Source organism: Leptopilina heterotoma, unplaced genomic scaffold, assembly GCF_015476425.1.
Source record: "Leptopilina heterotoma isolate Lh14 unplaced genomic scaffold, ASM1547642v1 Lhet_82, whole genome shotgun sequence".
NCBI classification, from domain to species: Eukaryota; Metazoa; Arthropoda; class Insecta; order Hymenoptera; family Figitidae; genus Leptopilina; species Leptopilina heterotoma.
In genome coordinates, this window is record NW_025111187.1 from 433,184 (window position 1) to 457,548 (window position 24,365).

The 24,365-nt window shown below is 28.2% G+C and overlaps 1 protein-coding gene across 2 annotated transcripts in view; it reads left to right on the top strand.

The window, feature by feature from the left end:
• The first annotated feature begins 3,329 nt into the window (after window positions 1-3,329).
• The window catches only part of LOC122511406 (homeobox protein abdominal-B-like), a 100,315-nt gene continuing 79,279 nt past the window's right edge, over window positions 3,330-24,365 (top strand). The window contains exon 1 of one of the 2 annotated variants that reach the window (XM_043626607.1): window positions 3,330-4,239. In XM_043626607.1, coding sequence (XP_043482542.1) covers window positions 4,015-4,239 — 225 coding nt within the window. In that variant the 5' untranslated portion in view covers window positions 3,330-4,014. The remainder of the gene's footprint in view (window positions 4,240-24,365) is intronic. The other variant, XM_043626606.1, reaches the window with a different exon arrangement.

Below are 24,365 nucleotides of genomic sequence, written 5' to 3' on the forward strand. Positions count from 1 at the left end.
AGCCCAAGGCATGAAGAGGAGCGGATGAATTTAAACGTTTCCCAGAGAAACTCTTCTTGACTCCCTCGATCGAAGGCGGACCTTTTGTCTCGCATTTGCGGACGCCTTGAAATAACCAATAGGCATACCGAAATAAAAGACCTCTCTCTCTCTCTCTTTCTCTCTCTTTGGTTTTTTTTCTCTCTCTTTCTTTCTCTTGTATAGTGACTCAATCAGCTTCTCTCGAAAGGCTTATTTCTCCTGGATTGTTCGGCGTCTGTTACTCTTTTATTCTCTCTTGCGTATATACACTCTTGAAATGCGCCTTTACTACTGAAACTGATACTTAAGATCGTACCTGTGCATTAAGCTCATTCAGAAGCACGATTATATGGAAGAATCAAACCTTTTGAAGCTAGAGGGCAATGAAGATTATTATCATTAGATGCTTCCATAAGGAATCGATAATCTCGGCGAAAAATTTATTTTACTCTTATTATTGGCCTAGGTTTTGATCATTAAATTTTAAAACGTTTAGCATTGACTTGTGCAATAATTTTTACTGTTAGGGGCAGTAAACTCTCTCTCTCTCTTTCTCTCTCATACTGCGCAAATGGGAAAAAACAGTTCAAAAACATTAATTATACTCTGAATCAATTGTATATAGACAATTGTCTATATACAATGTAGGCTATATGTCAATTATGGATTTTATAATATACAATCCTGGTGTATGGTACACTGATTGCTGTATAATTGATAGAAATTTATTTTACTACCGCCAAGCAGAGAAAATCGTCCAGGGATAAGAATTTTAAGTTTTGATTTATACCACTTATCAATTATGTTGTTGCTTTATTTCTAAACCTTTCATTCAAATTTTTAATCACTAATTTAGACTATTGACTCAGATTTGCAATATTTGAAGGAAATTTTAACTTCTTGAAAGTAAAAAATAAACGTATCGAAGTATCCCTAAAAATGTACCATCATCCGTTAAGTGTGGTGCAACTTTTACAATTTTTTCATCCACAATTTTTGGAACATTCCGTTTATCATTCTGGAACAAAAGTTGGACAAATTTACAAACTTGTTGTAGAGTTTACTGGAGCAAAAGATCCCGAAAGTAAAAACTAAAAGTATTCAAAAATATGTCTGAAAACAAATCACTATCAACTGAAGCATCATCCGTTAAGTTTGGTGCAGCATCAACATTTTTTTTATCCTAAAAGTTGGAACATTCAGCTTATTATTCTGGGACAAAATTGGAACAAATTTACAATCTTTTCCTCTAGTTTGCTGGAGCAAAACGTCCCGAAAGTAAAAACTAAAAATATTTCAAAATATCTCTAAAAAGAAATTACTATTAACGTTTAGCAACATCCGTTAAATGTGGTGCAATGTTTAAATTTTTTTCTCCACATTTTTTGAATGTTCAGCTTATCATTCTAGAACAAAGCTTGGGCAAATTTGTCAACTTGTAGAGTTCGCTATGGAGCAAAAGGTCTTGAAAGTAAAAACTATACGTATTTACAAATATCTCCAAAAATAAATCACTATTAACTGTAGCAACATCCGTTAAATACGGTACAATCTTTAAACTTCTCTATTCAAATTGTTGCAATATTCAGCTTATTATTCTGGGACAAAAGTTGAATGAATTTACCAACCTGTCATAGAGTTTACTGGAGCAAAAAGTCCCGAAAATAACAACTAAACGTATTTCAAAATATCTTCAAAAATGTATCACTATTAACATTTAGCAACATCCGTTAAATGTGGTGCAATGTTTAAATTTTTTCATCCATATTGTTGGAACATTCAGCTTATCATTCTGGGACAACAATTGAACAATGCTGTCAACTCGTGTCTCAGTTCCACTACCAAAAGTAAAAATTAAACATATTTCAAAATTAGTTTTGCTTAAAAAAATCGTTATTTGGTATATGAGGTGCAACAATTAAAATTTCTATCACAATTACTCAGTTTGCTGTAGCAAGAAGTCCCAAAAGTAAAAACTAAACGAATTTCAAAATATCTCTAATGTGGTATCAGTAGCGAACGGAAACATCATCCGTTAAGTGTGGAGTGCAACAACATTTAAATTTTTCTGTCCTTGTTAGGATATTCAGTTTATTATTCTGTGACAAAATTCGGATAAATTTGAAAACTGTTCAGTTTGCTTCAAGAAAAGTTTTCAAAAACACAAACTAAGCGTATTTAAAAATATCAGTAATGCTAACTTTTTGCTCTTCTTAAAATATGGTACAACATTAAAAAATATTGCTTTTAGTTACTGGGGCCTTTTTTGTTATCATTCTTTGACGACATTTGGACAAATTTATCAACTTTTTATCCAAATTGCAGCAGTAAAATATCTAAAAAAACAGGAAACAAACATAAGATCGTTTAGGATCTATACAACATTTCGACAACAAACATTTTGTTTACAACTATTTGACAAAATTTGAGTCTAATCAAGTTTTACTTATTATCGTTTGGTAAGAACAATTATGGATGAACTGGTTTTGTCCATTTGTCTTGAGCAATGTTGAAAAAATAAGAAAGATTTTTTTAGAATATCTTTCAATTCCCCTCCCGTAAAAATAGCAATAAGATATAGGAATACGATTAGGAAATGTAAATTAGTCGAACAACCTCTCCAAGAAAAGGAACGATCGAACGCAATTGATATCCTCCTTGTAAAAGATAATCTCGACTCCAATCTCCCAGTAAGGAGCCATTTATTCGAAGGATGTAGCATCTGATATGCTCTACGAAATGGGAATTCTTGGTACCGTAGTAGAATCAGAAGGGTCATCCTGATAAGTTTGATTCAAGTTATATGACGTACGGTTTAGGGAATGAAACATTATCAGATTGGACTCGTGTTCAAGAGGACAAACTGTATATATGTTATGGATTACCCATAGCGTATATACATAGACAAACTGTACTATATGTTATGGATTACGCATAGCATATACAGTTTGTGCCCAAAAATTATTCGTGTATCAAAAATGTTTTTGGAGGAAGGATTTTTACATTCTCATTTTTTCCTTTATTGCTTGTGTCCGGTCATCTCGCGCGTCCGATCTGTCATCGATGTTTGCCGGCATTTCACAAAGTATAAGGCCGAAACATTGCCGCAGGTGCTACACAGAAGGCAGTCCACAGGTAGATACGGTGGGCGCCTGATTGGCTTGCTTCGACCGTTCGTTCCATCCTACAGTTACGGCAAAGAGAACGAGTTAAGAGGCGAATGGTTATACATATATCTATGTATATATATATATATATATACGTGTCGTGCTCGGTAGTCGACTCGCCGAGTCCGTACAGTCGAGAAAGCATATAGTAAATCCCGTTGGTCGGTACTAAGCAACCAGTCGAACAACCCATCCAACCAACCTACTTCTTTTTCTGCTTGCACGCGCTGCTGTTTGCTGCTTGCTGCTACTTCTGCTGTGTTGCTTGCTGCTACTTTTGTAGCGTCAAGTCCACAGTTGTCTGAGTCATATTGACAATCTTTGGCAATCAGCGCCGAGTGTATTTCCGTTTCGTTCACCACCACCGCCGCCGCCATACCATTGGAGAGAGAAGAAACCTCTTCCGAACCAACTTGAACTAAACGTCGCGTGTTCAAAACTAGTTGTAGAGAGGAACGTCTTTGGTGCCACCTCGCGCTCTTCCCTGCTCCCATTATTTATCCGAACTCCATTCACTCGGATGTTATTCGACAACACCCATTTCAAACTGGAATCAAAATTTGAAATCCATTCGCGAAACTTGAAACTTGTGCTTGCTAAATTGTTGAATTCCAATTTTTCATTTGGATCCTTTTGTGTAACTTTCAGTTTATACTTGTGATATACTTGTGATACTTGCGATACTTGCGATACTTGCGATACTTGTGATACTTGTTGTATAGCAAAAAAACAGTAACAAGCGTTAGAGAGACTAGCATTGGGGCAATTTTGTTTTTTTTCTGGGGGGGAAAAAGAGTGATTTTAGAAATGTTTGAGAAATTGCCTGATGTCCGTAGAATCGCTAATTCGTGCACAGTGTGAATCGAACAATTGGATGTTTCAGCAGCTGAAAAGCGAAACGGCATGGACTAACCGCCATCAATTGGAGAATCCCTGGAAGGGTATTGGGAACCAGCCCCTCCTCCCTAAGGATCACAGCATCCCCCGCGACGATAGACGTCGCGGAACTCAGGACGAGCAGCGACCTCTGCATCGTCACTACAGCCGCAAGGTCAGTTTCTTTTGTGCTTTATCTTATTTTGGTTCAAACTACTGAAAATTGTGGGTGAAATAATGATTAATATTAAATAATAATCATTAATACTCATAATATTAATAATTCATGAAACTGTACTGATACTTCATGAAACTATTCATTAGTAAAAGCGTTACATCTCCAGGCTCTGATGAACCTTTCAAGATATATCTTTGAAATTCATCTTTTAGTTTGAAACACCCACAATTAAAACACTGATTACAAAAAATAAAGATTAATGAATACAGAGGATCAAAATATTTGAAATTTTATATACATTTTCTGTAACCCCAAAAAATTCTTCCTTCGTCTCTCGCAATTTTTTGGAAAATTACAAAAGTACAAAATAAAGTTGAGGGAAATTTGGATTAATTAATTTAATTTTAATTCATAAATTTTAATTTATTTAAGTTTAATAAAAATACATTTGTCTCAAACTGTAGTAGAAGTTTTATTTAATGTTTTTCGAGTTAAAAAAGTACTGAAGAAAAATTTAAGAAGCAAATCGTTTCGGAAGTAAAGTTTTTCGAGTTAAAAAAATACTGAAGACAAATTTAGGAAGTAAAGTTTTTCGAGTTAAAAATGTAGTACTATACTCGAAAAAATCTAGACATTAAATATGGCATCTGTTAGTTTTGAATTTATAATTTTGAAATAATCTTAAACATTACTCCCAAAAACCAAAGACCTTTTGGTTTTTAAAACTTTAAATATAAATACAAAAATTAAATAAATAAAACAGAAAAAATAATATTGGAACCAAATAAAAGTTATTTGTAATAAAAAAAAAAGTGAAGTCGGCTCTGAGTTTATGCGAAACGTTATATTGACTTGAACTTTAAAAGTCAGTTCATGAACTGATAAAAATTTTTTTTTATATAAAATTGGTTTTTAAAAAGAGAAAAATTTGAGAAAAGAGTATGCCACTTAAAAAAAAAATGGTAATAATAATTTGTAAATAATTGTAATTACTTAAATATTTCAATAAAGGTGAATATAAAAATTTTTATCGGTGCGTAAGGTAATAAAATGTTGAAGTTAGTAAATGAGAAAGCTTTTTCAAAATGTAGTCGAACGTTTATGTCTATATATATTAATTTTGTAAAAGTAATTAAAAATGTTTATGATGATGTTTTTTTTGGACAGGTATATGATATAACAAACATATATATATGTTCTTGTTGATTTATAGTTATACAGAACTCTGTTAATATATTAGAGTCTAACAAATTATATGTTAGAAAAGTTATTTCTTAATTAGACTTGTTAGTTTTCTCATTTTAAAAAAAGCATATGCGAGTCGAATTATTTTTTTAATTAAATCTAAAAGAAAAATTAATTATTATTATATTTTTTTATATATAGACAAAAGTAATTGACTGTAAAAAATTCATTTCGAAAATTGGGGTGTTATGGATTATTTCCAACGAGTTTTCTTTTTTAGTATATATATAGCATTCTTGTTTTTTTAATAAAACTTCTCTTGTATTTTAAAGAACATTATAGTTTGAAATCAAAACACTCTTTTTTCTTCTTATGATTTTTCGTGCGCAATTTTTTACCAAACAGCGGACGTTACATTATTAATTTGTTGCAAGTTATTAAAAAATCAAAAAACCGTTTTTTTGAAAAATCCGAATTTTTTTTGGATTTTTATTCATAAAAATCGCTAAATGCTTTTTTTAAATTGTTGTTTCCATTAAATGAAATAATATCAGTGACTCCAGGTTTCCACTATCAATTAAAATCTACTTTTTGGGGTTTTATATTTTTTTCGAAAAACGTTTTTTGTCCATATTTTTGGAAAAATGGTCTAAATTCTAAAAATTTCTCTTTCGCTTTAAACTTGTGTTCATAGACATATTTTTTCTCGTACCGGCGAACATTTTAGTATAAGTCTGTTCCAGGTTAATAAAAATTCAAAAATCCGAATTTTTCAAAAATATTAATTTTTTTGTTTTTTTTTATTAATGAAATTTACTAAATCTTTTTCCGAAATGTAGTTTCCTTAGAAAGACGTAATATTTGTAAATTTTGAAATTGTAATTTTTCATATTTTAGGATTAAATTGATTTTTTTTGTGTTTTCAATTTTATTGAAAAAATCTTTTTTGATCAATGATGAAAATTCAAAAAATCGGAATTTTCGAAAATTTGAATTTTTTCAACTTTTTATTCTCAAAATTTCCCAAATCTTTTTCTGATTTGTAGTTTTCATTGAATATAATAATATTTTTAGTCTCTAGATTTGTATTATAAAGTTAAAATATATTTTTTTAGTTTTTAATTTTTTTTGAAAAATCTTTTTCGTCCATATTTTTGAAAAAATGGTCTAAATTCTAAAAATTTCTCTTTCGCTTTAAACTTGTTTGTATAGACATATTTTTTCTCGTACCGGCGAACATTTTAGTATAAGTCTGTTCCAGGTTAATAAAAATTCAAAAATCTAAATTTTTCAAAAATATGGATTTTTTTAGTTTTTTATTCATAAAATTTGCTAAATATTTTTCCGAATTGTTATTTCTTTAGAAAGACGTGAATATTTGTAAAGTTTAAAATTCTAGTTTTTCAGATTTTAGGTTTAAATTAATTTTTTTGTGTTTTCAATTTTTTTGAAAAAATTTTTTTTGATCATACTTATAAAAAAATGGTCCAAAATCAAAAAATTTCTTTTCCACTTTTAAGTGTTATTCTAGACGCATTGTTTTACTAATTTGCAGACATTACAATATTAATCTGTGAAAGTTATTGGAAATCCAAAAAACCGGAATATTCGAAAATTTAAATTTTCTCAATTTTTTATTCACAAAATTTCCTAAATCTTTTTATTATTTGTAGATTCCATTGAATTGTATAATATTAGTAGATTGTAGTTTTACGCCGTCGAGTAAAAATTCATTTTTGTGGATTTACTATTTTTTCGAAAATCGTTTTTTGTCCATATTTTTGGAAAAATTGTCTAAATTCTAAAAATTTCTCTTTCGCTTTAAACTTGTGTTCATAGACATATTTTTTCTCGTACCGGCGAACATTTTAGTATAAGTCTGTTCCAGGTTTATAAAAATTCAAAAATCCGAATTTTTCAAAAATATTAATTTTTTTGTTTTTTTTTATTAATGAAATTTACTAAATCTTTTTCCGAAATGTAGTTTCCTTAGAAAGACGTAATATTTGTAAAGTTTAAAATTATAGTTTTTCAGATTTCATGTTTTAATTGATTTTTTTGTGTTTTCAATTTTTTTTGACAAAATCTTTTTTGATCATACTTTTAAAAAAATGGTCCAAAATCAAAAAATTTCTTTTCCATCTTTTAACTGTTATTCTAGATGCATTGTTTTACCAACTGTTAGACGTTACAATATTAATCTGTCAAAGTTATTGGAAATTCAAAAAATCGGAATTTTCGAAAATTTGAATTTTTTCAACTTTTTATTCTCAAAATTCACCAAATCTTTTTCTGATTTGTAGTTTCCATTGAATATAATAATATTTTCAGTCTCTAGATTTGTATTATAAAGTTAAAATATATTTTTTTAGTTTTTAATTTTTTTTGAAAAATCTTTTTCGTCCATATTTTTGAAAAAATGGGCTAAAATCAAAAAATCTCTTTTCCGGTTTCACTGTTTTTCTAGAAGTATAATTTTTTTACCTATTGTTGTTCAGTCAAGTGATATTCTTTCCCAAGTTATGAAATAATAAACAAAATTTCATTTTTCAAAATATGCATTTTTTCGGTTTTTATTTATTAAAGTTGCTGAATATTTTTTTTGAATCATGGTTCTTTCGGAAAGATATAATATCAGTAGATTTTAAATTTATTTTCTCATTCAACATCTATTTTTTTCACTTCTTTTGATTGTTTAAGAAAACTCCTTTTGTCCATATTTTTGAGAATAAGGGCTAAAATAAAAAAAATCTACTTTTATACTTTTAAGTGCTATATTGCATAAATTGTCCTATTGTCAAACATTCTAGTTTCAATCTACTTAAAGTTATTAATAATTAGAAAATCGAGGATTTATATTTTTTTGGTATTTTTTTATTAATTTATTTTTTATTTACTACAATTATTTGATAAATATACTTATTTATCAATTAAATTGTAGTTGTACCAAATAATTGCAGATGTGGTAAATAAAGGAGAAAAATTGTTTCATATTAAAAGAGAGGCAATGTTTTTATTCTCTGTGTCACATAAAGAATACTTTTACTTCGTCTTTTAAAAAAAAATAATATGACGATTTACCGTTATTAGCAATTTCAAAACTTGAGGGTACTTGAACATCTATATAATACTGTGACATTGTGGCTCTTCAGGTTATATTTCATGTTCTTCGTGATATCGTACTTTCACCCCCTCAATTTTTATCCGCATACAAAATGATTAATGATCCTTTATATTGTATAACGGGAATAGGAAATAAAATTTTTTTTACAGGTAATGAATATAATTTTACAGTGTCAACAAATATTACTTGTCTCCTCTTTTTTTTTAAATATATCCAATTTTTTTGGGAGAAAAAATAAATTGTCCCGAGTGTACGAAGAGAAGAAGGGCATCTTTTGTATGAGAAAACTAAGTCATAGAATTACGACGTGATAACAAATGCAGAATGCACATTTATGTTGTTGTAAAGCGTCTGGGTAATTTATGATTCCATCGATCGCAAAGTGTGTTGTGATTACCTCCATTCTTCTTGAATGTCATTTGTCCCGAGAATTTTTACAGATCGTTAAGTGTGAATGTGTCTTTTTAACCGGGAGTCAAAAGGCCTATTTTCTGGTTATGATGAATTTTATGGACACACGCGCAGCTATAATCCTCGCGCTCTCACTTGTATGTTATATAACAAGAAAACCAAACAGCTACTGCAATTAGATCATTCACACCTAAAATAAAATATATTATCGCAGATAATAATGATTCATCAGATTATGACAATTGATTATTTACCATTTTACTATTTTGAAAACTTAATTTGTGAATTAAAAAAGTACACAAAAAAAAAATTGAAAGTAAATAAATAATTTCGACGGTATAAATACAATTTTTTCGGGGGGTGGTAACTGCTGAGAATTAAGGGCATGATCTTCATTAGCCTTTTGGAATTTCTGACACGAAACCGAACGAGAGTTGGATGGAAGGCTCATTAGCTCTTTGAAAGTGTATACCTGGGAGAAGAAAAGGGAGCGTATACATGCGTGTGGGTTATATAGGAATTACGAACGCATGCAGTTCGTTTGGAGCCTGTTTTACGAGCGTCCTATGGCGCGGGCATGTTCAGCATTATTTTGTTCTCTCGATGCACGAACGCGCGGTGCGGCGCGGCGGCCCTCCTTCTAACAACAACCAAGCCTCCGTTTTTCATCGTGTGTGTGTATATAGCAGCCAAGTCCCGCGCGCACAACGAACTCTCGACGTTCGCAAAGCGGAGATATAAACTGTATAAAATAACGCAGCTATCTAAATTACCGGTCGCTGATTATACGCACGCACATATATGTACACGGTCGCAAACACAAACAGTCCTGTACGACTAGATTTTTGTCTTAAAACTAAATATTACCATAAAGTCACTTGTTTTTTTTTATTACAATATTTATTCATTATAATCATTATAAGGAAAATTGTATAATGGAACAGGATTGAGAATAATTCCTGTAATTATTTCATAGAAGCTAGAAAGTTTTCTAAAGGGGAAAAGAAATAGAAAAAATAGAAAGATTAGAAGGAAAAGAAACTAGAGAAAAATAAAAAATGTTTTTTAAAAGAAAAATTTCTACAGAGGCATATAGTTCTGATACAGGAATGTAAAATTCCCGCATTGCCCCTACTTTTTCGGCGCGCGCAGCTTTGCTTATCCCCACTACTAACGCGAAAGCCAATCGCTGCGTCGCTACCTCTTTTCTTCTGGTTGCGCGCGCAGCTCTTACCCCCCACTAATGATGTGAAGACCAATCGCTGCTGGACCCCCCACTTTTCTTCAAAGGCGCGCGCAACATTAAATATCCCCACTCCTCGCTCAAAGACCAATCGTGGCTAACTACCACCTATTTTCTTTATGTAGCGCTAGATTTTTATCAAAAAAATTATTTTTAATAGTACCATACCTCGGATTTTATGACTTTTTCAACTATTTTAAAAATATGCTACCTTTTTCGACTTATTTTCCAAAAATTGCGACCTTTTCGATTTTTTCTCCAAAAGCGCTAAAACTTCTAAGAGAGTCACTCGTAGAGTCTTATGTGACTCTTTTGCATAGCGGCCTTGACACTATAAACATTATTTAAAAATTAATATTTTTTTTTTAATATAAAATTAATAATTCAAACATATATTGTATTTTAGTTAAACAAAAAATGTTTCAATATTTTTAGTTTGATTTTACCAGATAGTAAATATTATGAAATTTAGAATCAATCACATTTCCACTAACAATTGAAATCTATTCTTTTGGGGTTTATCATATTTTTTCGAAAAACTTTTTGTCTGTATTTTTAAAAAAAGCGATAAAATAAAAAATCTATTTTTCGGTTTGAATAGTTTCTCTAGGCGCAATTTTTCACTTACAAACGGACATTTTGGTATAAATCTGTCCCTAAAAATTCAAAAAACCGAATTTTTTTAATATATGAATTTTCTAGATTTTTTATTCATTAAATGTGCTAAATTTTTTTTCAAATTGTAGTTCTCTTTGAAAGACATACTGTGAGTAAATTTTAGAATTGTAGTTTTTCATATTTTAGGTTTAAATTGATTTTTTTGTTTTAAATTTTTTTGAAAAAATCTTTTTTGACCATACTTTTGAAAAAATGGACTAAAATAAAAAAAAACTTTTTTCGCTTCTAACAGTTTGCCTAGACGTATTGTTCTACCAACTGGCTGACATTACAATATTAGTCTGTCAAAGTTATTAGAAATTCAAAAAACCGGAATTTTCTCAAATTTGAATTTTCTCAAATTTTTATTCACAAAATTAGCTAAATATTTTTCTGAACTATAAATTCCATTGAATTAAATAATATTAGAAGATTGTAGCTTTATTCCATCAACGAAAAATCCATTTTTTTAGGTTTACGATTTTTTTGAAAATCGTTTTTTGACCACATTTTTGGAAAGATGGTCTAAAATCTAAAAATCTCTTTTTTGCTTTCAACTTCATTTCATAGACATATTTTTTCTCGTACAAGCAGGCATTTTAGTACAAATCTGCCCCAGGTTATTAAAAATTCAAAAAACCGTATATATCTAAAACATGAATTTTTTTGTTATTTTATTTAAAAAAATGTGCTAAATATTTTTACGAATTGTAGTTCCCTTAGAAAGGCGTAATATTTGTGAATTTTAAATATGTAGTTTTTTATATTTTAGGTTTAAATTGATTTTTTTGTGTTTTCAATTTTTTTGAAAAAATCTTTTTTGATCATACTTTTGAGAAAATGGGCCAAAATCAAAAAATTTCTTTTTCACTTTTAACTGTTAGTCTAGACGCATTGTTTTACCAATTAGCAGGCATTAAAATATTAATCTGTCAAAGTTATTGGAAATTCAAAAAACAGGAATTTTCGAAAATTTGAATTTTCTCAACTTTTTTATTCTCAAAATTCCCCAAATCTTTTTCTAATTTGTAGTTCCCATTGAATTCAATAATATTTGTAGATTGTAGCTTTACGCCGTTGAGTAAAAATTCATTTTTGTGGGTTTACTATATTTTTCGAAAATCGTTTTTTGTCCATATTTTTGGAAAAATGGTCTAAATTCAAAAAATCTCTCTTCCGCTTGAAACTTGTGTTCATAGACATATTATTTCTCGTACAAAAGAACATTTTAGTACAAATCTGTCCCAGGTTATTAACAATTCAAAAAACCTAATTTTTCATAAGTATGAATTTTTGGTTTTTTAGTTATAAAAATTGCTAAAAAATTTGTGAATGGTAGTTCTCTTAGAAAGAGAAAATATTTGTAAATATCAGAATTGTTGTTTTTTCAGATTTTATAGAATTAAATTGATTTTTTTTGTGTTTTCAATTTTTTTGAAAAAATCTTTTTTGTTAATACTTTTAAAAAAATGGGCTAAAATCGAAAAATTTGTTTGCCACTTTTAACAGTCTTTCTAGGCGCATTGTTCTACCAACTGGTAGATGTTACACTATTAATCTGTCAAAGTTATTAAAAATTTTAAAAAACCGGAATTTTTGAAAATGTGAATTTTCTCAACTATTGATCCTAAAATTTCCTAAATCTTTTTATAATTTGTAAATTCCATTGAATTAAATAATATTAATAAATTATAACTTTATTCTATCAGGTAAAAATCCACTTTTTTGGGTTTAGAATAAAAAAAACCAGCTTCTCTTCTTGAGGCGCGCGCAGTTCTTATCCCCACTACTCGCGCAAAGACCAATCGCTGCTGCTACCACTTCTTTTCTCCCAGTAGCGCGCGCATTACCGCCACAATCGCTTTTCGAAAAACTAACTTGTCTTTGTAAAAAATTCCCGAAAAAACAATAATTTTTCTTTATGATACAGATTTTTAGTTCTGATCTAACTCTCTAGAAGAGAGTTGAAAATGCATTTACGCCTTTGTAGCTTAGCAACACGAAAGTCAGGATAGTGGAGAATATACACACGCACTCTGTAGATGCCTCTGTGAATTGTAAACCCCCCCCCGCTCCCTTTTCCGTTCTCCGTATACCTCCGTTGAATAAAGATGCAAAGCGACGGCGAACGAGCGGACTAAATAAAATTCAGAATTTATGGAAAATGGGGGGAGTTTGAAACCTATGGTGGACGCGCGGTGATCGGTGGTAACGAGTCGGCTGGGAATACCTATATATATATATATATATATATATATATTTGCCATATAGATTCCACGCGCATATACAAATAAACGACTATATAGCGAATATAGCGCAGCGCGACTTTTATTTAACGTCCGCAGAGGCACATACACGTATGGCTGATACGATTTTTCGATTATTTTAAATGAAAAGTGAATGGAAAAGGCATTATATGTACTTCTGTATATATATTCCTTTTAATAGAAATTCAAGTATTAGTTTACTTTAAAACTACTAGATTTTATGCCTTCGCAAATAGCCTTCGCAATAGTGAAATATTTCAATTGAAAATTAAAAATAACTTCTAATATCATAGAGGAAAGTTAATTTTAATCGAAGGTGGTTCTTGTTTTATTAACTCGTTGACTTTCGCTGACGCAAATTGACTGCGATAATAATAATAATAATAATAATAATAATAATAATAATAATAATAATAATAATAATAATAATAATAATAATAATAATAATAATAATAATAATAATAATAATAATGCATAAACTGAAAATAGTGATTAAACGCTCCATAAATATTCACTGATAACGAATTTGACAGCAGCTTTTCAAAATTCAAAATGGCGGATCCAATATGGCGGACTAGAAAATTAAAAACCGACCTGATTGGCTTGAAACTTGTCCCACCGGGGCTTTCGAGGTCCCTCATTACGAATCTGTCACCGGTTTTTAAAAATTCAAAATAGCAGCTACAATAATTGTTTTATAAAATCAAATTTATTTAAATACTTTGACATTAGTTGGTAAATTTAAATTTTATAGTTTATTCAAGTTTTTTAAATTCATCGCAGAATTATAAAAATAACTTAAAATTTTTTGCTTCTTACGCGCTCTTGATGGGAACGCGTCGCATATCAAATATTTGACAATATATCGAAAAAAAAGAAAAAAAAATCGCTTTACAGTCCACAAGATTCAGAAGTTGCAGTGGAAAAAAAATATATCTGTGTGCGGTCACATTTTGAAATGGTAGCTATTGGTTTCATTTTATGTCACTTAAGAAACAGAACTCAAAGGATCGTATAATATTATTATGTGCGGTAAAGAAACTCCACTGGATGACGAATTACCCGGGTAAAAGTAAACGTATATACTATGTGGCTACATGAGCAGGTCAATAGTGTAGAATCGTATATTATATATATATAGTATATATTGTCACTGTTGAAACATCTCTTAAAGACAATTCTTGATCGTAAAAAAGTTTGCATTCACCTTTAAGAAAGAAATCTTCAAGAACTTTACAAAGAAACTAAACCTTTTGGAAATATTTTCAAAAATACTTTCGAAAAATGTTTCCGTTTTTAAAAAAAGTATTTGTAACTTTTTTTCTTGATTTTCCTCCCTTATGTGCTTCCCGAGAAATGTTTTATTTGAACCAGGTATAATTTTATAGTTGATTTAAATAAAAGTACTTAAAGAGGCTTCTAAATTATTTAATCAAATCGAGTATTTATTTGACTTAAATAAAAGTATTATAGAGCAAATTAAATTATTTATTTTGACTAAATAAAATTTATTTGGACCAAATAAAATTTATTTGGACCAAATAAAATTTATTTGGACCAAATAAAATATATTTGAGCCATAAAGAAAATTTATTCTTCTCAAATGACATTTATTTTGAACCAAATAAAGTTTATTTGAATTAAGTAAAATTTATTTCAATCAAAGAAACAAGAACCAGATTTGTAAACAGCGCAAAATTTCTTTCACGAAAAAAATGAGAGATTTCGTTTATGAAAAATTAAGTTAATTTTGAATTATAAAAAATAAATTCATTTTGCAGCAGATATTCTATAAATAAATGTCGGGAATTGAAAAATATTTCCATTATATAATAAAATCGAACGTAAGTAAAGGTCAACAGTAATTAAACAATAAAAAAAAATTCCACTTTATTCTTTTTTTTCAATATATAACCTACAACTTTTCATCTGGGCATGTCGTGAGGTGATTGGATAATTATTATCTTCCAACTAAAGGCTACTTTTTTTTATTTCTTCGTAATTTGCACAGCAAATTTTAACGTTATTTTTTTACGACCACTGTACTAAGAAATAATTCAAACCAAATCGTCGATTACTGGTATTCTGTAAAGGGTTTGCGACATTTAGAAATATAAAAACAATGCGAAAAATTATATTTTCAATTTTAAAAATTGTGTTTTCCATTTCCAAAATTATATTTTTAATTTCAAAAATTCTTTTCGATTCCAAAAATTCTTTTTAATTCCAAAAGTTGGAATTGGAATTTTAAAAATTAAATTTTAAATTCCAGAAATTGTTTTTTAAATTTCAAAAATTATATTTTCCATTCCAAAAATTGTATTTTCAATTTCAAAAATTATATTTTCAATTTTGAAAATTGTTTTCAATTTCAAAAATTCTTTTTAATTAAAGAAATGGTGTTTTCAATTTCAAACATTGTTTTCCATTCGAAAACTTGTATTTTCAATTTTAAAGATTGTTTGGAATTCCAGAAATTGTATTTTTAATTTTAAAAATTATAGTTTTCATTCAAAAAATTGTGTTTTCAATTTCAAAAATTATATTTTCAATTTCAAAAGTTCTTTTTAATTTAAGAAATGGTGTTTTCAATTTCAAACATTGTTTTCCATTCGAAAACTTGTATTTTCAATTTTAAAAATTGTTTGGAATTCCAGAAATTGTATTTTTAATTTTAAAAATTATATTTTCCATTCCAAAAATTGTGTTTTCAATTTAAAAAATTATATTTTCAATTTTAGAAATGGTGTTTTCAATTTGAAAAATTGTTTTCAATTCGAAAAGTTGTATTTTTAGTTTCAAAAATTGTTTTCAATTCCATAAATTATATTTTCAATTTCAAAAATTAAATTTTCAATTCCAGAAATTGTATTTTTAATTTCAAAAATATTTTCCATTCCAAAAATTGTATTTTCAAATGTCAAAAATTATATTTTCAATTTGGAAAATGGTTTTTAAATTTCAAAAATTCTTTTCAATTTAAGAAATGGTGTTTTCAATTCCAAAATTTGTATTTTCAGTTTCAAAAATTGTTTTCAATTCCAGAAATTGTATTTTTAATTTTAAAAATTAAATTTTCAATTCCAGAAATTGTATTTTTAATTTCAAAAATTATATTTTCCATTCCAAAAATTGTATTTTCAGTTTAGAAAATTTTTTTCAATTCCAGAAATTGTATTTTTTATTTCAAAAACTAAATTTTCAATTACAAAAATTGTATTTTTAATTGAAAAAAATGTTTTTAATCTCAAAATTTATTTTCAATTTAAAAAATTATATTTTCAACATCAAAAATTATGTTTTTAATTTTAAAAATTATATATTTAATTTTAAAAGATTTTGCACCAGAAGAAAAACAATTTTTATAGAAGAAGAGAAACAGTTTTTAGAAATGAAGCGAAACAATTTTTATAAAATAAGGGAAAGAATTTTTATAAAAGAAAGAAAACAGAAAATTGTGGATTTTCATGAAAAAATTAATTAATGCCTATTTTATATATTAGGTGTTATTTCAACACAATTTTGGTGTTAAATCTGAAAACTAGACGCAACAAATTTAACAAATATTTTTCCTGTGTCCAGAAAGAGAAAAAATCCAAATATAAATCTCTTTTTAGAATTTTTCAAAGCACTTTTTGAAATTAAAACTTGACATTTTTGGGAAATAATACATATATATATGTAAATTCCGAAATAAAATGATAATTGAGGAAGACATTGATTGGATTAAAAGTAGTGTGGAGCTTAGTCGTAAAATAGAATTTCTTGCAAAAGGTGGGATATTTTATTGGCGTTGAAACTTGAGAAACGAATCGTCGTGATAGTGGAAACGATCCTTTACACGGGCAGATATCTCTCGAGTCGAAAGAGAGCCTGGGAGTATGGCTGCCGTCGGGCAATGGCGTATTCCATTTGCCCTTCCCGTCTTTTGCCCCCAACCGTTTCCAGTTTTTCCCCCACTCCACGCAACCCAAGCTCCCCTTGCCCTGCGCTCCCACCACTTTCCATTCTCTCCTTGTGTTACCACTCCGCCCGTCCATACTTCGGGACATGATTCGAGAGACCAACGAACACTGCTGAGAACGAAAACCCAACCTCTACACATTCGAGCTAAACCCCTCTGGATACCGACCCAAGTCTAATTTCAGTCGCCATGCTGTGGAAAAAAAAAATATTTCTTCTTTTAAAAACTCTCCTTCTAAAAATAAACCGCAACTCTCAGTGGTGACTACTGTTTTCTGTACAAAATTCAATCTTTCAATTTTTATATTATAATTTTTAGCAATTTTTTGTTTTTATTTACTTTTAAGATAACTTTTTTAAAACCTTTATTTTAACCCCAGGGTGTTACTTTAATAGTTAAATGGGGTTAAAGAGACAGTTAGCGAGTGCAAAATGCCAAGACTGGAAAAACGGTCCTGGTCCTGTAATTCCAGCCGAAAAATGGCAAAAGTTCCTAGGGCAGTACTGGTGTTTAAAACGTCCCATTACTCAGTCAATAATGGCATCAAGTGTCGAATATTCTATAATTTCCCAAGATTAGTCCGAATCTTGGCTCAATAATGGCACAATATTGGCACTTTAATGGCAAAAGTTTTCTAACATTGATGACAAATTATAATTACTAGTAATGCGTAAATCTTTAATGGTAGAATATAATTGTCCCGGTGATGGTACAAAGCTTGGTCCGATAATGGCACATTATTGGCACCTTAATGGCACTTTAATGGCAAAATATAATTGCCAGTAATGGTCAAATCTTTAATGGTAAAATATAATTGCCAGTGATGGTACGAAGCTTGACCCAGTAATAGCACTTTGATGGCAAAATATAATTGGCTAGTGATGGGACGAAGCTTGGCCCAGTAATGGCACTATAATGGCAAAAATTTTGAAACATTGATGACAAATTTGAATTGCTAGTAATGGGCAAATCTTTAATGGTAAAATGTAATTGTCGCAGTGATAGTACATAGCTTGGTCCAGTAACGGCACATTATTGGCACTTTAATGGCAAAAAATGTTTGCCAGTACTGGGGAAATTTTTAATGGTAAATTATAATTGCCAGTGATGGTACGAAGCTTGGCCCAGTGATGTCACTTTAATGGAAAATATAATTGCCACTGATGGGACAAACCTTGGCCCAGTAATGGCACATTATTGGCACTTTAATGGCAAAGTATAATTGCCAGTAATGTATAATTGCCATAAAATCTTTAATGGTAAAATATTTTTGTCAGTGATGGTACGAAGCTTGGCACAGTAATGGCACTTTAATGGCAAAATATAATTATACCAGTGATGGGACGAAGCTCGGCCCAGTAATGGCAAAAATTGTGTAACATTGAATTAAAATTGCCAGTAATGGACAAATATTTAATGGTAAAATATAATTTCCAGTGATGGTTTTAAAACTTGGCGCAATAATGGCGCACATTATTGACACTTTAATGGCAAAAGTTTTGAAACATTGACAATACTGGGCCAATATTGGGCCTTGTTGCTTCTTACTTTTTCCACTTTTGGGACCTGAACAATTTTTTTTTCCATTTTAATAGAAAAAATTATTGTTTTAAAATCCACTAAGAGAAAAACGATTTTTTTATACCTATTAATATAATTTGGCAATTATATTTATTTATCGACAAAAAAAAAGAAGCAATTTAAAAGTATTAAATTACTTTTCCTGTTTCATTACGTCAATAAATGTCCCTTTTCACTTTACAATATTTTTTCCAACTGAATGGCGCGCGCAATTCAGTCATATAATAAATTTGATGAATGAACACGTTAAGAAATGCCCCCTTCCCCCCTCGTAATACTCCAAGTTTATTATCCAATTTTCTAACACTGTATAAAAGAATAAATTTTCATAAATTTTTTTTTTTCCTTTTTACAAACGCTCATCGACAATGACCCATTAGTGTGATTTTTTTTTCATGTTGGCGCTAGAAAATTATTTTTTTATCTTTGCAAATTATACCAGGAAAGAAAAGTTAGAGAATTTTTTAAATATAAAATATGTATGCAATGTGGGTATATAATATGTAACTCGTGACTTTTTCCTTGAAGAAAATTCCAGAACTCTCGCGCGCATAATATATGTGTGTAGAGTTGAGAGATGCCCAAGGCCAGGTAAATCTGTATACCACAATAAATTTATCTTCTGAAAAGAAACAAGAATAATAAAAATAGAAAAATAATTAAAAATATTATTTTTTTTCAAAAAAAAAAATTATTTTTGAATACGAATTAGATTTTGATTTAAATAAACTGTTTTAATTTGACCTACTTTTTAACCAGAATAGAGCTCGACCAGAACCAGGACAGAAAAAGTTATACTTTACTTCCTCGGGTTGAAAAATATTTCTTTTTTAACTATAGGGTTATAAACAGTGGATTTACACCCTAGGGTAGAAAAAGTCATTTTACTCCCTCCGGTTGAAAAACCTATTAAAAAAGGAAAAAATTCAATGATTTTCAATATCTACTATTTCAATAAAATTTTCCAAACGAATTCCATTATTAAAAAAAATTTGAATAAAATTCTACGCAAACATTCAATTATTTTTATAAACAATAAAAATTTTTACAGTTATTTAATTATTTACAAATTTTTTATAAATTTCTTCGCAATAATTCAATTATTTTTATAAATAATAACTTTTTTACAGAGATTCAATTATTTTTATAAATAATAAAATTCTTTTAGGAATTCAATTATTTTTATAAATAATAAAACTCATTGCAGAATTTCAATTATTTTTAATGCAATTTTCATCGAATTCCTCGAAAAATGTAATTATTCTTAAAAATTTCATTAAAATTCGTCTAAAGAATTTAATGATTTAACAAATTTGTTGATAACATTTTTTATGAAAATTTAATTTCAAGAAAAATGAAATTAATAAATAATTTATTTTTGTATTTAAATAATTGAATTCTCGTAGAATTTACTAAAAAAGATGGTTTTAAAAATGAATTTCAGTTAAAATTTTAGATTACAATTAAATATTAAAAGCATTATAACGTGGATTTTTAAAAACAATTAAATTTTGAAAAAGTATCAAATTAAAATTATTGAAATTCTTAATTTTTCATATTTTTGACAAATCATTCTGTAGAATTAATTTTTTTTAAAAGTTTAATAGGATTTTTATTGAAATTATTTCAAGTTTTTATTTTTCAATAAATATTTATAATTGCAGAATTTCCGAATAATTGAAACTTTGTAAAATTGAATTGTAAACGAATAATTTTGAAAATTCTCAAAGAACTTTTTTAAAAATTATTAAAAATAATGGATTTATTGAAGAATTTTAGTTAAAAACACTAAAACAAAATCTAATTTTAGAGAAGTTAGAAATTATTGCAGAAATTCAATTATTTTCAAGAGTAATAAAATTCTTCGTAAGGATTCAATTATTTTTACTAATAATAAAACTCATCGTAGCGTTTTAATTATTTTCCATACAATTATAATTGAATTCCTTGAAAAAAGTAATTATGTTCATGCAAGTTTTAAAAAAATTCGACAAAAGAATTCAATTATTTAAAAATTTGTTAACAAAATTCTTTATGAGAATTGAATTTTGAGAAACATTCAATTATTCAATAAATTATTTACTTTTGCATTTAAATAATTTAATTCTTGTGGAATTTTCTAATAAAAATTGATTTTCATTTCATAAAAATGAATTTCAGATAAAATTTTATATTATAATTGAATATTAAAAGCAATATAGCGTGAATTTTTAGAAATAATTGAATTTTGAAATTAATTTTTTTGAAAAAGTTTAATTGAATTTTCTTTTATATTATTTGAAGTTTTTATTTTCTAATATATGCATTTAATTAAAGAATTTAGGAATAATTGAAATTTCGTGAATAATTGAATATTGTAAACAAATGGATTTGAAAATTGTTAAAGAACTTTTTAGAAAATTATTAAAAATAATTGATATAAAGTAAAATTGTAGTTAAAAATTTTTGAAAATAATAATTGAATTGAAATAATGAAAATAATTTTGAAGAAGATTTTTTTATAATATAAAATAATGATTTTATTACTTGGTCATCTTTAATTATTATAAAATATGAAGAAAAATCAAAAATTATCAAAATTTATCCGAGTCGAAGACTCGGAGTTATCGATATCTTCATATTCTATAGTTATAAAAAAATTTAATGAACCAAAATTTCATTCATTGTGAAAAAATAACACCAAAATTAATTATTTTAATCTTTTTTTGTGTTAATTTAATCTGCAACACTTTTTAATACCTCACGATTTACTGTGTATATTTTAATATTTAGCGAATAATTTTAAGTCTGGGGTTATAAAAAGTAAATTTACACCCTAAGAAAAAAAAACCAGTCTGAGAGAGAGAAAAAAAGAGGTAGAAAAAGATTCGAATACAGAAAAGAGGAAGGATAAGTAAAAGGGGAAGATAAAATAAAAATAAAAGTGAAAATAAAATTTATTTTGTAAATTTACGTTTTAAATGTGTTTTTAAAGAAAAATAGAGGAGTGACAGTAGTCGTGCCTTCTGAATGTGGTGTTGGACATTAAGAATGCTAAATATAGTTTTAAAAGCTTTCATATGTATAAAGACATTGTGGTGTAACCCAGTTTGCGTTATATTATAAGGGCAAAGAGAGGAGGGTGGGCGGGAAATTGCTTGCGGCGTGCTCGCCAGTAAATAATAATGTACCAGCAGAATAGTATCTCAAAATGGAGGAAACTCATTTTGAGCAAAGAAATTCTTATTTAGAAACAGGAGGGAAGAAATTACTTTACATTTCTCAAAGAAAAAAAATTTAATTTCAAATTAAATGCGAAAAACTCGAAAACAGTATTTTTCTCACATTTTTTCTTCTCTTGTATATACTTTGTTGAATGTTATGTGTTATCATACTTTTTTGGCTGATAGTAAAATTAAAATTCAGAAAATTGGTTGAAATTAAAACTGCCTTCTTATTAAAATATTATTTATTATTCTGAATATAAAGAATAAAATAATTTGTCTGACTGAAAACACAAGAAAAAAAAAGTCTGACTCCGTTTACACCTTAAATTCAGCCCATGTATTTCATATAAGTCTGTCCTTGTTTAATGGGGCTGACTCCGTTTACACCTTAAATTCAGCCTCGAAAACAGGCTAAAAGTAAAATTTTTTTTTTAGTGTGAATTACTTTTACTACTAAAGCATAAGACTTATAATTTGCGAAGAATGACTTATTCTTATATTAGTTCAACCTAGGGTAAAATTTACAAGAAATTATTCAAATTCCCTATATTGAGTATAATTGAAATTTAAATGTCTGACTAAAATGAACTTGTACTACTTGGAGTAAATTTTATAAGAATGTGGAAAGTCTGACTGGTGCATACTTTTACCACTAGTGTAAAATATTAGAAGAAATTACAAATTTACTGGTGTCTAGTTAGAAAATTTCGAAATGTCTGACTATAACTGACTTGCACTACTGATAAAAATTTAAATGAAGTTTCACAATGTAAAAAGTCGTCTGATTAGTACATTATACTTTTACTACTAGTGTAAAATTTAGAAGAAATTGTAAATTTACTGGTGTCTAGTTAGAAAAATGTAATTGTCTGACTAATACTGACCTTTACTACTTATGAAAATGCAAAATAAAAATTTCTAAATGTAAATGTCTGACTGGTTTATACTTTCCCTACTAGTGTAAAATTTACCAGAAATAACCGACTAGTTGCTAAGAAAATTAGAGAAATGTCTGACTAAAACTGACTTGTACTACTGGTGCAAATTTTTCGAGAATATATAAAGTCTGACAAAAGCAGATAAATGTCTGACTAAAACTGACTTGTACTACTTATGCAAATAATTCACCAATGTAAATTGTCCTAATAATGTCTGACTGGTACGTACTTTTACTACTGATGTAAAATTTACAAGAAATTAAAACTATAAATTATTATTGCTATACTGAAGCAGTCGAAATGTCTGACTGATACTTGCTTGTACTACTTGTGGAAAATCTAAAAAAAATTGTAAGTCTGACAATTACATACTTTTACCACTTATTTAAAAATTCCAAAAAATAAAAATTCTAAGCATACTGTCTGACTGAAACTGGCTTTTACTACTTTTACAAAACGGACGAAAATCGAATGTCTGAGTGATGCGTACTTCTACTACTAATTTAAAATCTACGAAAAAAACGTCAAGTTTATTGTGTCTGACTAAAACTGACTTGTACTACTGATTTAAAATCAAACCCAAAAATGTCTGATTAATATTGTTTACCAATCAGACTTTTTGGTCTGATTTTTTACTACTGATTTAATATTTAAATAAGAACTTGCAGCCGTGTCGTCTGACTGAAAATTGACTTGTACTACTGATACAAAAATACCAAAACTTACCACTTAAATGTCACTTCCACTTTAGTAAAGAAACAATATATATTGTCTATAGATGACTGTATAAGAAACTTTTACAGCAAATAACGGTCCAAAAAAATTCTTCACTTTTGTCTGACTATAATTGTTTATTACTACTGTATATCGATAAAATGACAAAATATACTGTTATTTTTAATTTCTTTTTACAGTGCGAAAAAATGTCGAATCTCCAAGTCGTAGATTATCCAAAACATCGAAAATCAAATCGAATCTTAAACTATATGATTGACAATTTGAAATTATTCTATAATATATATGGTGCCAATATCATTTTAACACAAAATTTTTTGTCAAGATTGTTCTCAATTGGATAGAAAATTTGTGTAAATATATTTTACATAAATATAAATATATTGTATTAAGAAAACGCTATATAAAAAATTCTGGTTAATATTTTTTTAACAAAAAGTTGATATTTGAACGAAAAGTCGTTACAAACTGAAATATAGAGAAGGGGGAAATTAGTAAAAGTGGTAATTTATTATTATTTTCTGAAATTTTCCAGACAATCTATGTATATGTATATATATTCCGCCGTAATAAACATCCCGGCCCCCCGTCATTATAAACCAACCACGCATTTTATTCAGAGTAGAAACTTTATTAACCGCGCACAGTTTTCAACCACTTTTGAAACGTTACGCAAATTATTCTCCGTTAGAAATTACAAAGAGAGTGCGCCTCTAAACTATTGCAATTTGACAATTACGTAATATTTTTTTCAGACACCTATTACAATATTTCTAACGAATTATGCAAAAAATAGTTTTCCAGTAATTATA